Consider the following 16,049-nt stretch of genomic DNA (forward strand, 5'->3'; position numbering starts at 1 on the left):
TACTCTTCATACAGAGACATCAAAATCACATCACTCTGCAGCAAGACAACGCAAGGCCACACGTTGCACGTTTAGTCAGGGACTTGTTTGTTCAACAGAACGTCGATGTCTTGCCTTGGCCAGCTGTTTCCCTTGATTTGTCGCCGATCGAGCACGTCTGGGGTGAAATGGAAAAACGTATACGCCGTTTACCAAACCAGCCAGTAACATTGTCTGATTTAGGCCAGGCTTTAACCAACATCTGGAACAACATCCTTCAAGCATTTTTGAACACTTTAGTGGCATCAATGAGGCGTCGCTATCAAACATGCGTGAACGCAAATGGGGGTCACACGCGTTATTAATTTTGTTAATTCAATTTCAAATAACAGTGACTTTTGAATGTGCTGAAATTGACGTTATTCGACGTTGACATTAATGTGTTAAGAGATGTTGTTACGAATACATGTGTTAACAGTATTACAAAAAATAAAATTTGTTCATTGTAACTTTTAAATGTTTTTTCATATATTAAATAATGCACAGTTTCTTTTTTCAGATAGTATATATGTAAAAAGATTAGTAAATGACAACAGCGATTACTGATTGTCATGAAAAATAATTATGAGTTCTGATTAACAAATCATTTTTTACAGATGTCGACCTTTGCCGTCCTAATGTATGTAATGATCATGAAATTTGTCATCAGAACGGAGATATCATTGAATGTCTGCCAGGTCTGCTGAATTTGTAAATTAATTCATTTGAGAGATTTCCAATATGTCTCTTGATATCATACAATTTAATGATATTAATCTTTTTTTTCAGAAAAGCCCAAAGGTAGGTTACTTTCGTAGCGGAGATAATATTTATACATTTTTTCTTCTTACATACTTTCATGCTTTAGATTCTATCTGTAGAATTTAGAATGCACTGATATTTTTAGCATTTTTATATAAACTAAAGAACTACAAATCTGTATGTTTATTACGGGTGATAGTGATAAGAGGCAGTCAATAATGGGGAGTAATGCCTTTGGCAATCACATAAGTTTAAAAAACGATCGATCAACAACTCATTGATTTATGCGTCTTCAATCGTAGGAAACATTAATTTCAGTAGAAATACTTAAAAAATTAAATTTTGAAGTTAAAAAGAATTACTTATTTATAATCAAATACCAGTATATATTTAACATTCAAAATGCGTTTTTTAGCATCTTGTCCCGCCGGATGTGACAAAACTTCGAGTACTGTTTGTGTACAGAATGAATGTGTTTGTGCTTTAGGAATGCAGGACGATGGTGTATGTACAACAAGTAAGTACTTCATTATCAACTCTTCTTTATTTTCCATTTATTTCAATATGATAAGGGATATAGGAATAAATTTGTAAAATTCATCTTTATTTCAGAAAGCACCCTGTTTACCAATCAAGATCTTGTAAGTTTATTTTCTGGTTTGTAGCTGATTTCTTAATGATATTATATATGTATTAAGGCCAACATTATACCTTTATCTGTTTTTATGCAGCCATATTTTGTACCACCCACTCCTGAAATAGGATCTGTCATAATATGTGACTTTCAGCAAACGATTTGTAATTTTCCCATTTACCTCTTTTCCAAGTAAGTACCTTTGATTTTTTTCCCATTTTCCACGTTGTTCTAATTTATAACTCATTTTTGCTTCATGTCATGCTATTGTACTGAAGGTCTATTTCCTTTTTTTTTCTTAAAAAGTTCTTCGCCATATGTAGGATCATTCAATGACACAGACACCAGTAGTCGCATTATAACTTTTTCGACACCTTTGAAAGACGTCTCATCAGATATATACCAAATAACAGTGTCCGTTGAGAATAAAACCAGAAATGTTGCACCTGAATACACCGAATACGACGTTTGTTTGGATGTAGCAAAAATAACATCGTAAGTTTTGATGTAGCGAAACTGATATCGTATACACATTTAAGACAATTGCTAGAATTAAAACATGAGTCATCTAGTTGCAAATTTTTTTAGTTCTTCCAGTTCCTAATCATTGAATAGGTGTTTAACTGGATTTTGTGATAACTGTGTGAAATTTGTTATGAGAGCATATGCAATTAAATAAACATCCAATCATTATTGTTATTGTAATAAAATTTTTATTTATATTGTTCTTACTTTCTCATATTAACGGTCATAATTCTTAAATAGGACTCATATATATATCTCCATCGGATCGTATGCAATTAGCATTTATAACTCTTAGGGACGAGAAATGTTTATTTCTATACAGATATGAATTTAATTCCCGATATTTCTAGATATTCTACACATATTTTAACACTAAATAAACATGATCTGTCACATGCATCACGAAATATATTCAGGTGCTTGATCAATATATTCATTTTTTATCTTTAAATATTTCCTACAGTTTTAGTGTCTTTCTCTGTGATAAAACGACAAATCTTTGTAAATCTTCCATAACATTTTATCAATGAGCAAATAACGAAGTGTTTTACCAATCTTTATTATGAATCAGGGCAGAGAAATAAAAGATAAAAAAAAAAATAAAACAAGCAGAAAAAATGTGTTTATTTAGAGAGATTTGGATAGAATCGGTAATTGTGGAATCCAGTAAATTAAGGTAACGCTTTACATAGATTAAGCTTGATATTTTTCTGTCTACAAGGCAAGGGGTACTATTTGCAACTTTCTAATTGAAAATCATTTAGAATTTAATCATATTTACTTGGTATATGTTCAAAATCATGTCTCTTTATATAAATATCTCTTTACAGACGACTTATTATAACGGACAAACGCTGTTTTCACTTAGTTGAGAAAGCTGTTCCGGAACCGGTTCAAAGTAAGCACCTTTATTCTACGAATTTTCACTTGTAAACAGCCGACATTTGGTGGCACGGGACAGTTTTTTTTATACATTTAATTGTAGCGAGGAGATGTTTGTCTTCGGAACTCTGTAACTAGAATTTCTTCAGTTCCCATTAAGCACAAATACCTTTAATTCACTCTTTATAAGGCCAATCACCAATTTCTGAAGAAAATTACTAGTCAAAACCTGTAAAACCTGTAAAATTTACATACTGGTTTTTATGAGATTTTGACCCTTCCATATTTTGATCCTTTTGATTATTTTTCAGCTTTTTAGACCTCCCCCAGCCAATTCCCTGCCAAGGGTTGACCTTCCGTACCGTGCGCATGTTGCACCATCACATGTCAGAACTTACCGGTGTATAGTTAATACAATATCCCATCTACCTACATTTCGTGTTATTTACCCTCCCGTCTGTAACTTACAATTTCACTGTGTATAGTCAACACAAGTCACAGCCGAAGGTTTCGCATTTTACTTCTGATTCTCATGTACCTAACATAAGGGGCTACATATTGCATATTAATTTCAACAAGAGACATCCCTCTAACTAATGATAATCATTAAAAATCATTTCATGAACATTAGCAACACTCATAAGCCTTCAAGTACAGCTATTCTCAATTTTACAAAAATATTGACTGGTACTTTATCCAAAACTGTCCCTTGCTACCTGAATTTTTTTATATTAAGTTTTCTTTCTATTTGTAGCGATGGGCCAGGTAACCTTTACTAAATTAATTTTATACTTTCCTTCAAAATAGGTAAGCGACATGTTTAAGCAGTTCAAATTATCATTCAAATTTTCTATAAAAAACTTGAAATAGTTTGGTTTCATATTTTTCTTTAATATATATCATATATTTTTGAATTTTTGCGAATCTGTGATATAATTTTTGATGTTTAAAACATGGAATTTGTAACCCTATTATTATGACTAGTAAACGAAATCAGAAGAATACGAAAGACAATATAAAAATGAAGATAAACATATGTAGCTTTTGTGGAACGTCCAAAATGGTAAAACCAATGCAAAACTTTAATTCGAAAAACATTTTAATTCAATGTTGTACCATTGTTTAACAAGGACAATTTCTGTTTTGATGATATAAATTGACTAATCAGGAATACATAAAAATGTTTTAGACTTTAGAGACCAGGCAAAATTTATCACAATGATGGAACCGGTACAAATAAAAATATCTATAAAAAATTGACACATACCATGGCTTTCACATTGAAAAAAATATGTGTCCCATGCTTTGAGGCTTAAAAGAAGTTACTGTCCCATGGATAATCATAAATTTCTTCAAAAGTAAATTGGCATAGAAAGTAAAAGTTAAAATAGTTTACAAATTCTCAAAAAACCCAAGTTTATGCTCCTTCCTGTCCTATGTGGTATTTAAGATGTATTTATGTACATAGTTAACCCCCTTAACGCCCCCCCCCCCATCCTTCCAATTGTCTCCATTAACATTACATGTAATATATGTAAATGCACATGTATATTTGACCATCAAAATTACATGTGCATTACTATTATTATGAACAAGAATCATCATAATGTTACCCTTTTATTGTTTATATGCATCAAAAATGTAGAAACGCATGTGAAGTTTAACATTTTTCATGAATTTTTTATCCGTCTCTAACTACCCTGTTATGTTTGATTTTTTTTAAAATTCAAGACAGGTATCACACTTGTAGGTCTTGCTGTTTTACCATGGTTTAATTAAAGGAGACTAAAAACCAGAATAGATATAAGATATTCACTTAATATGACTGTTAGCTTCCTCTTTCATGAAAAAAAGAAACCACATGCAGGACAGCATGTCTAATAAGTGAATAAAAATAATGCTACAAATCGTGATATCCAATTAACCAAAAAGAAGCAATTCTTAGGATCAGTGATGATTATTTCAAGTATGTGTGAGAAATGACTCAAGGAAATAACCATAAGTTTCATAATACATGTATTAAGTAAAACATTTCTAACTAATGCCTTTAATGAAAATCAAAAGATGGGGGGGGGGGGGGTATACATGTAAGGGTATTTCTAAGTGAAGTGATGCTTTTATCATGATATCATGTAGATGTATGTGGTATTGAAAAAGGTGTCTTATTGAAGGAGGTAAAACAACAACTGACCTCTAACAGATTTCTGAGATATGGTTTTTTGAAGGAAAGCCCTATGACTCTGTGTTAAATAGAGAAAAGTGGAAATGGTGGGTTTACATAATGGCCATATTTCTCTTGAACCTCAATTGAATTAACAATATGAGGCATATTTTTTTCTCAAAATTGCATATGATTTCTAATTTTAAAACAAAATATCTTTTCATAGAACGTAAGTGTAAGTTAAAGGTAGCAGTTTCGGATAACAAGGGGAATAGATGTAACTCAGATCCCTCTTGAATGATTATTTTGTTTATAAAATGAAATAATAAATGTTTCTCCTGAGTTGAGAACTGTAACTCATTTTAGAAAGGTATTTGTCCCATGGGTATCTAATACTAAAATAGTTTTTGTCCCATGCTTTTTTTTTTCATGGAAAAAGTCATTGTCCCATGCCTGTTTGTACCGGTCCCATCATGATGATAAATTTTGCCTGGTCCCGTACATATATTTTCATATAGATTGAATAGAACAGAAGCATTTTGAATGTTTGTTAACCTGTACATTTACAATTTAGATTAAATATTTGGGTAATACAATACATCTTGTTATCCTTGGTTTATAACTTTCGCCATGAAAGCACAATAAAATGTTTAAATAAAAAAAAAATAATTTTCACAAAAAATCAATAGTATTTTGACGCTTTGTTGTGTTTTTGTGCATCAAGATGTTTCCTGGTTGTTCGTTTTCCTCAAAAACACCTCAAATGGAGTCCGTAATTGGATGCAAAAAAGGAAATCCCTGTCATTTTTATATGTATGCAGAAACAAATGGATCATGGTAATAATTTTTACGGTGAATAATTCCATATCAATTGATTCAGAGATTTTTAATAGTGCTCTATATATTTTCAAAGTTTTTTTTTAAAAATAATTATCGCAATAAAAATATTAACAAAATCAACTGTCCTTGGAGCTTAATGCTTTTTATTCCTTGCCGACAACCCAATCCAACACTTAATATATATATATATATATATATATATATATATATATATATATATATATATATATATATATATATATATATATATATATATATTGTAAACTTTCAACATTTTCTTCTCACTTCAAACAAAAATCTTGACAAAACGAAAGATTTATTTAAAGGTTTTCATGTTGCTGGTTAAATGTTTACTATAGAAATGTACATATATATTAAAAAATATGTTTTCGTTGAGCACTTTATAATATGGAAACAAGAAATTGTACTTTTTTCTTACATTCTAGATTTAATTTAATCTTTTACTGGTAAAGAAAAAAATTATTAAAATTGGTATTAAAACAAGTTTTTAAGAAAAATTATTTTAAGATATGACTGACGGGGATCTGTTCTTTCTTTGAGTTAACCTGAAGAATTTGAGAATGTATAAATAACTTTTAAGCATTATTTATGATCGTCTTGTCGCCTGAGTCACTCAGGTGCCCTATTTCTATTTGTCAAGGCTAATTGTTGCCATTTTTGGTTTAAAGCATCTCTATCATTAAGAGAAATCTAAATTGTAAAATTCATGGCTCTACCACCTCCCGGGGGGGGGGGGGGGGCACAGACAGGTCAAAATATGAAAAAAGTCAAATTTTCATTACATTTCTTCTCTACGTCCATAGATAATGAGGAAATAACTAAATACATGGTTGCGATGTCCATGAAGCCCTCTATCTAAATTGTGAAATTCATGGCTTCTGGGTCAGGGATTTAGGCCCTAGGATAGGGCAAATTTGGCCATTTTTTGAAATGTGTAAAATCTTACAAAATCTTCTTCTCTACTACCATATATTTTGTTAAAAACTATATGCATAGTTATAGTATCCACGAACTCCTCTACCTAGATAATGAAATTCATGACCCCTTGGAAAGAGATTCAGGCCCTAAGGCGGGGCGAATATAGTCATATAATAAAAATGTATTAAATCTCAGAAAATCTTTTCTACTCCCACAAATGTTGATAATATCTGAATGCATGGTTACAATGTCCACAAACTCCTCTACCTAAATTGTGAAATTCATGGCCCTTATAAGGTCACGGGTTTAGACCTCAGGGTGAGGCCAATATGGCCATATCATGTTAATGCATATAAAATTTAAAAATCTTCTCTATATCAAATGAAGTGAAAATGAATTTTAGATTTTTTAGACTAGGGGGCCCTCTACAAAAATTGTAGACTTCCTATCCCCTAGAGAAGGGGTTCTGACTCGAATGATCATGTAATGTTAATGCATTAAATGCTAAAATATTGTTTTCTCCACTTCTGCTCATATTGAATAAATGTAACTGCATGTTAATAAAGAAAATAAAGCCCTCTACCAAAGTTGTAAATTTTATGTCCCCTAAGGTAGGGATTTTGAATCTAAGGCGGGACAAAACAGTCATATAATGTATAGGGTAGGGGTGTTTACTGCAGGACCCTGCCAAAATGGTCATATAGTGTTTATGTATATAGTGTTTAAAGATGTCTTCTTACGTAGAATACAAACTGACTGCATAGGAAAAAACTAAAAGTTTGACATCTTTAATTATATTTCACGTCATCTTCATATAAGACAATGGTTATGACGGGGGGGGGGGATATGTCTTTTTAATTTATTAGGCTTTTGAATTTCAATGAAAGAAATGTGCAAATTAACATATTTAGGATAGAGAAAGAATGATTCTATCAAAGTTAAGATATTGTGAAAGCATTTGAAAGAGTTCAATAAGGGGTGGGGGTGGGTTGAGGGGGTGTAACAGTAAATGGAGTTATATGTCCTTGCTTTCTCATAGTAGAAATATCTTCCCTAGCCTGTTGATATTTAGTAATTAATCATTGAATATAATGTAATGTAGAAGTTTTTTGGTCAGAAGAGTCATGCAAGTTTAAGGTCACCTGAGTCACTCAGGTGACCTATTGCAATTGGTCTTCGTCGTGCGTCCTGCGCCGTGCGTCGTGCGTGAAAAATTTTACATTTTTAATTTCTTCTTGAAAACTACCAATCGTTACCATTTTTGGTGTGAAGCATCTCTATGGTACGACGAATCTAAATTGTGAAATTCATGGCCCCACCATCCCTGGGGTGCCACGGGAGGGGCAAAATATGCAAAAAAAGCCAAATTTTCAAAAATCTTCTTCTCTATTTCCACACATGTGAGGAAAAAACTGAAAGCATGGTTATGATGTCCATTAAGCCTTCTACCAAAATTGTGAAATTCATGACCTCTGGTTCAGGGGTTCAGGCTCTAGGGTGGGGCCAATATTGCCATATAGTAAAAATGTATTAAATCTTAGAAAATCTTCTTCTCAACTCCCATTTATATTTGTTAAAAACTAAATGCATGATTATGATGTCCATGAGGCCCTCTACCAAAGTTGTGAAATTCATGACCCTTGGGTCAGGGGTTCAGGCTCTAGGGTGGGGCCAATATGGCCATATAGTTAAAATGTATTAAATCTTAGAAAATATTCTTCTCCACTTACATATATATTTGTTAAAAACTAAATGCCTGGTTATAATGTCCATGAAGCCCTCTACCAAAATTGTAAATTTCTTGACCCCTTTGTTAGGGGTTCAGGCTATAGGGTGGGCCAATATGGCCATATTGTAAAAATGTTTTAAATCTTAAAAAATCTTCTTCTCTACTCCCACACGTGGGCAAAAAACTGAATAAATGGTTATAATGTCCACTAACTCCTCTACCTAAATTGTGAAATTCATGGCCTCTGGGTCAGGGGTTCAGGACATGAGGGGGGGGGCAATATGGCAATATAGTGTTAATGCATATAATGTTTGAAAATTGTCTTCTCTATTCTCACACATCTGTATTAAAAATGACTTATAATTATGTTTACCAGGAAGTCCTCTACTGAAATTTTAATTTTCATTTCCCCGGGAGTATGGGTTTTGACTCGAGGGCAGGGCCAAAATGGACGTATAGGTGTTAATGCATATAATGTTAAAAAATTATCTTCTTTACTCCCACACACCTGAAAGGAAAACTAAATTCATGATTTTGTAGACCAGATCTTTAAGTTTTTTGCCAAAATTATAGGTTTCATAGTTCTTTTTGAAGGATTTCAGGCAGGGAGGTGGTCGTCATTACAAATTTATAATTTTTCTACTCCAGAATGAAACCTAATTAATTAAATGCATATATGAGACTCCTCGACAAGTTTGTGTATGGGTTATATGCTACTCAGGTGACCATTAAGGCCAATTGGCCTCTTGTTTTATCACTTGAAATAAAAAAAGTTTTTGAACTTTCTAAATAAACAAATAGACTTGTTGGTAGTAAAGGAATACTTGGCTAGCCAAAATAACTAATAAGCAGAACATGTAAACTGATTCTGTTGTAAAAGCCATTGATGGTGGTTGAATACGGAAAAACTGGAGGGTCTAAAGGATATAAATGGCATTTCTTTTGTCGTTTAATTGCCCCATTAAATGGTTAGAGTTTCTGTCGGACCTTGCGGGGGGGGGGGAGAGATAGTTTTAAATGAAACATGTTTACTAGCCATCTTGTTTTAGTTTATCTAGATTTGTGAAAACACACATAAACCTATCTTGAAAGTTAACAAATGCAGGAAAATTATTTCTTATCACAGTCTTGCACCTTCTCAATATCAAATCATGCACTCAATTATGATCCTAAAGTTTTTCGTAAAAATTATTGGCTTCATAGTTCTTTTTTAAAGATTTCGAGTAGAGATGTGAAAGTCATTACAATATTTAATTTTTTTTCACTTTAGAATGAAACTTAATATGAGAGTCATTTATTGGTCTGTGTTTGGGCTCTGGTACTCAGGGGATCGTTAAGGTCTATTGCCCTCTTGTTTACTGAAAAAATCGTGCACCTGCTTACCTAACAACCATGGTTTACTATGATGCAAGATATCATATGAACACTGACAGTTTTGCTATGTACACTTCGAAAATCCATATATATATATATCAAAATAAAATGTAGCAATAAACATTGTTTTGGTGATAACATATCGGTTTTAGTCTAAAATCAATTTAAAATGGAAAAACAAACTAATTACATCATCTTTTTTAATGTTTTGATTTAAGCCCAAGTTTGATTACACATGATGAACACACTGGCATATATACTCCGGAACTGAACACGGGGCTATGTCGATACGAGATAGTTTACACTAACACATCAGCTTGTGGTAGCAATACGGTGTGTTTTATGCTATGGTACGTATCATAAGTAAACATTTGTAACTGTAAAAACCTGCACTTAAAAAATTGAAATGTATTTATTTCAATTGTTTTTATTTTTTAAAGCGCAAACGGTGAATCACGTTGTTACAAAGTCCAAACAAATGACATCACTGATAGTAAGTTCAGTAAATCAAAAAAAAATAAAATTTCAATTAACTTATATTGTTAAGTCATAAAAGCATTTTTCATTATTGGTCATCTTTATTTATTTCTAACATTATCAACAGAATGTTCACCAAATCCTTGCGTTAATAATGCCTACTGTCAGACCACAATTATGGGACATCTAAAATGCCACTGTCAACAAGGAAACTGGGGAAAGTACTGTGAAAACAGTATGTATCTTGATATATCATTATTTGAAATTGGCTCGTAATTGGTTTTAGTAGCTAATCGTCTCTAAACGCATCCAAAGCAATATAAAACCAAGTATTATGTTGTTTGAAACTTTTTACATTAGCTTCTTGGTATATATGGACGATTTTTTTTAATTTGAGGTGAAATATCCCTCTGACAAGAGAGATAACTTTTGTAGAAAATAAACTCACATTTTTTGTTAACTCACAATTATTAAGGCATGTAGCTGCAAAGGGGGCGGTGCTTGGCCCCAATTTATGTTAGAAGGCGACATCTATTTATATCAATTATGATTTAGGAAAAACGTGACCGAGACAGTTCGAAACTGATAGCATTTCAAATGTTTAAAATCTATTCTAAGAGAGCAGATTTGGGACAACAAAATTTTAATAACCAGTGTCACAGTTTATTCAAGACAACATATCCCTTTTTTAAGGTCATACCAATAACTAGAATATCATTATATTCCCTTTTTTGTATTGTAACAAAATGCTCTGGTTTACATTTTTAGTATTTCTAAAACATATGGATCCATTGATAATTATCTTACCTAAATTAAGAAACAGAAAACCTTTTCTAAAAAATTACTGTATGTAAAACATGTAAGTAAAACCTTCAATTGTATATTGTAAAGAAAGATAACTCTTGCTGATTGAAGCAATTTTTGTTAGAAACCAATACAACAAATTGCTATTCTGAAATAAAATTTAAAAGCAGCGCTTCATTGTATTGGGTATATAAACTGGCAATGTATATAACAGTATATTATTCTCATATACAGTTAATATTTTGAATTTTATACTGTGATGGTAAAATATTGCTTTTTCTTATCACTATGTCTAGTTTTCTTCATATCGTGATTAGACACATTATCAATTTTTGAAAAAAAACCTTGCGGTGCTTCATCGCTTCAACTTTGTTTCATTTGAATCTATTGATATTGATTTTGATGAAGCAGAGGGATATTACACATAAAACTTTTTTACGAAGATCAATATAGTTTAATTTTAAATACGCTGTCGTTTTGCTATGATAGTAAGCACATAGCCAAGTGTTTAATTATATCAATTATTGGCTGTGTGTCTTTACTGATTAAAATTTCATACTTTTTAAAGGTTTTTGTACTCGCCATTCTCACTGCCAGAATGATGCCGTGTGTTTCAGAAATTTTAATGAAACAAATTGCCTGTGTCGACCGGGATATGTTGGCTCTACATGTGCTCAAAGCAAGTACTTTTTTACTTCCGTAGACTTGTAAGCAATATATATGTGGTTAGGCCTGAGCCATATTATTAATTTTTTTAATTTTCTTTTTTCAGTATTTGCACGTTTGATCTATTTTTCCTTTAATCAATTAAACTCCATTATGATTTTGAATGTCACGTTTCTATTTTCGGTTAGATACAGAGATCATATATTTTGTAAATAAATAATTAGTTAGTAATTGACTTGTAACTGTGACATGTGTAAAAGATCTATACATATAATTCATATAGCAATATACTAGGATCATCAATGAACTCTGCAACTAGGTCCAATATGACACTGATTAAATTTAGCTTTCGTGTATAAATAAAACGTAAATGTATTTTTTTGTCTAGTTTAAATCTTAATGCTTAAACGAAGCAATTATCGGTAAAAGCAAGGGTTATATGTTTTTTGTTTTTTTTGTTTTTGTTTTTTTTTTTAATTTTACTCTCAAGAAACATAATAAATAAATTCAATACAGTTTTTTAAATATTCTTTCACACATGCTCACTCTCTCACACTCAATCTAATTGGTAGAGGCTGCTTAAATTGAAAAAATACCAAAAGAATTAAACCAAAAACAAAAAACAAAAACAAAAGAAAAACAGAAAAATCATATGGTAAATATAAAGAGTAAGAATATTAGAACGGATGAAAGCACATAAATTGGTAATTAATGAACAAAGTGTTAGTTAGTGTCAAAAATAGAATACCAGGGTTTCCAGGTATTGACAAATTTTTGCATTTCAAAATTTTTACAGGCTATATATTTTTCAACCTTGTATTTGTTGAATAAATAAGATAAAAGACCAGAGAGACATGGCAGTTTGCCTTTTTTTAAACAAGTAAACAAATATTGTTTCGAACATAGAATAATTAAATTAATAACTTTGTTGTTTTTAGACATTGGAAGTTCACCAAACAAAATATTAACTACATTAAAACCAAGTCTTAAGGAAGTTGCATGGTAAATATGCAAGCTAAGGTTGCTCCATATTGTGGATACTTTTTCACAGTTTATGAAGACATGCTGAATTGTCTCAACTTCATGTTTACAAAATGAGCAACAGTCAGAGGACACCACCTTAATTTTTTTTAAGTAATGATTCACAGGTAGAATTCTATGAAGTAATCTAAATTGTAACCATTGTAGCTGAGTGTCTTTGGTTGTTTTAAAGCATACATTAAAAGCATCATTAACACATATTTTGGCTCCATATTGAACTAACTCTGATTCCCACTTGGATATGGAAGTAGGAATTACATTACAAGAGTTTAATTGTCTATACACTACATTAGTACATTTATTATACAACAACAAAGATTTATAATATATTGGAATGTATGGAGTAATAAACCCTTGGTATGAATTTTTTGTAAGAAAAGATTTAAGATATCTTGATATGGCACTTACTACACTGTTATACTGCATAATGCAGACATTCATATTGAATCTATGTTGAAAAATATCATGTGGTAAAAGATTTCCATCCACATCAAGAAAATCACTGATTATTTTGACACCCTTTTCATACCAGCTTTTTATAAATAGTGTTTTCATACCCACTTTAATGTTTGTGTTATACCAAACAGGAATACTAGGGAGGTTTTCTTTGACGAAACTCCCATTAAAAGATTTTATAACACAGAGAAAAGAATTGAAAACATCTTGCCAAAAAACATTATTTTTTGGAATTACACATTCTGATATGAATGCATCACCAAAATAAAGTAATTTGTTAACAATTTGTACACCATAAATAGCTTCAAAAATATCTATCCATGATTTTTTTATACCTTTAATCAATCTTTTCAACCATGAGCATTTCAATGACATAATAAATTTGTTCATTTCTAACATTTTTAACCCTCCTTGTTGATAGTCTTGAGTTATAACTGAACGCTTTATTTTGTCACACTTTGCATTCCAAACAAATTCAAAAATGTCTTTATTGAGAGATAAAATTGTCTCCCTTCTGGGTGTCGGCAATGATATAAATAAGTGGTTGATTTTTGGAATGATTAAGGACTTTACTACAGTCACATGACCAATTGGAGTTAGAATTCTTCTATTCCAATGTTGTATCATACTTTTTATTTTAGGAATCTGCAAAGAGTAGTTTAGGTCAGTAATTTGTTCTAAATCAACAGAAAAACAGATACCCAATAAGTTAAATGTTGTTGAACCCCAATCAAGTTTCCATCTAGAGTGATGAAACACCTGATTTGAAAGGGTTATATGTTGATAAATTATAAATTGTTATGAAATTCTGCATTTTAAAATTTGGCTAAGCTCGTTGTAATATGTCGGACTTTTAAAAATATACAAAGTTGTTTTTAATGATATCGACTAAATTACATATCGAACGGACTTTATCAGCTAATTATAATGGCTCAAAGTGAAATTGTCCATTATCTACAGGTTAAGAGAGTATCCCGAATATTGTCATTATTTTGTTCCAGAAGCATTTTATTCCTCTGCCTAAAATGGCAGGCGTCCACCAGCTTTCTTCTCGTTTAAAAATGATGCTGCTAGTCTTTGGGTTCCTTTTCTATTAGCGGACGGGACAAATAAGAAGAACTCTACATTTATTATACCCCCGCTCCTAAGGAGAGGGGGTATACTGTTTTACCCTTGTGTGTCTGTCTGTCTGTCCGTTCGTCCGTAACAAAAATTTCTGTCGCATTTATCTCAACAAGTATTTATTGCAGATGCTTGAAATTTTGACACAGTGTTTGTTAAGGCATGCCATATCGTGGGATATATTTTTGTACCAATCGGACGTCAACTTTCTGTTAAATGACGACTTTGCCTGTTTTTTTAACCAAGATTTTCAAACAAATTTTCGTCAAAGATTTCTCAGGAACTATTTATCGCAGATGCCTGAAATTTTTACACAATATTTGTATAGGCATGCCGTATCGTGGGATATATTTTTGGACCAATCGGACGTCAACTTACTGTTAAATAACGACTTTGTTTATTTTTAGCAAAAATATCAAACAAATTTTTTTTCAAAGAATTCTCAGCAACGGTTTATGACAGATGATTGAAATTTTTACACAGTATTTGTATAGGCATGCCATATCGTGGGATATATTTTTGTACCAATCAGACGTCAACTTCCTGTTAAATGACGACTGTTTATTTTTAGCAAAAAGTTTTAAACAAATTTTTGTCAAAGAATTCTCACCAACTGTTTATCGCAGATGCTTGAAATTTTTACACACTATTTGTATAGGCATGCTATATCGTGGGATGTACGGTATTTTTGTACCAATTGGACGTCAACTTCCTGTTAAATGAGTACTTTGGTTTTTTTTAGCCAAAATTTTCAAACAAATTTCCGTCAAAGATTTCTCAGCGGCTAATTGCAGATGCTTGAAATTTTGACACACTGTTTGTTTAGGCATGCCATATTGTAGGATATATTTCTGTACCAATCGGATGCCAGCTTTCTGTTAAATGTCGACTTTGCTTTTTTTTGCATATTCACATCAGAGCGGGGGTATCACTACTGAGCATTGTCTCACAGATATCTTGTTTCATCAGTCATTTTGTCTAAAATATAAAACGTTTAAGAGCAATTTAGTGATGAAGTGTCTAATGAATTACTTGTATCTTATGACATATATATTTTCGATAAGTTACGTTTATGTATAGACACTAGAGAGGTTAAGCATTTGAACATGTACGTTTTTGGGTACGTGTAAAAATACAAGTATGTTTACAGGTACACGTATTAAATTTGGATTATGATTAATGAACTGTGCCTGTAAGCGAACGTGTAAAACAACTAGATCTACTCTCACATTTTATGAATTTGATGAAATTAAACGTCGTTCTCAATTTATCGTTTGCTTTACATACAACGCCGTTTCATATACACAAAGTCTAAATTTCTATTTTGAAATGCTTAAAGTATTCACCTCTAGGTACTTTTCTTTGTACACATTTGGTACACCTTGTAAAGTTACGCGGTATGCAGAAATTGACATAATACACATAAAATTAGAGGATTTCCCTATTTACAGGTATCATACACGTACACACTCAAATCTTTAACCTCCTTAGTATCTAATTGAATTGTAAACTTGTCCTTAGAGTGAATAGCGGTTCAAAGTTCAATATAGAAATACAAAGGAAAAGTGTTACAAATTCTGTTCACAAACTAGAATGCTACAACTTACTAGATAACTATG

At 31.6% G+C, this 16,049-nt stretch overlaps 1 protein-coding gene across 1 annotated transcript in view; it reads left to right on the forward strand.

The window, feature by feature from the left end:
- LOC128175596 (uncharacterized) overlaps nt 1–16,049 on the forward strand; it is a 97,419-nt gene that overhangs the window by 54,112 nt on the left and 27,258 nt on the right. Inside the window, exons 15-22 of the mRNA XM_052841352.1 lie at nt 808–819; nt 1,268–1,297; nt 3,576–3,586; nt 5,707–5,819; nt 10,083–10,214; nt 10,305–10,357; nt 10,469–10,576; nt 11,714–11,824. Coding sequence (XP_052697312.1) covers nt 808–819; nt 1,268–1,297; nt 3,576–3,586; nt 5,707–5,819; nt 10,083–10,214; nt 10,305–10,357; nt 10,469–10,576; nt 11,714–11,824 — 570 coding nt within the window. The remainder of the gene's footprint in view (nt 1–807; nt 820–1,267; nt 1,298–3,575; nt 3,587–5,706; nt 5,820–10,082; nt 10,215–10,304; nt 10,358–10,468; nt 10,577–11,713; nt 11,825–16,049) is intronic.

Source organism: Crassostrea angulata, chromosome 3 (assembly GCF_025612915.1).
Source record: "Crassostrea angulata isolate pt1a10 chromosome 3, ASM2561291v2, whole genome shotgun sequence".
Lineage (NCBI taxonomy): Eukaryota > Metazoa > Mollusca > Bivalvia > Ostreida > Ostreidae > Magallana > Magallana angulata.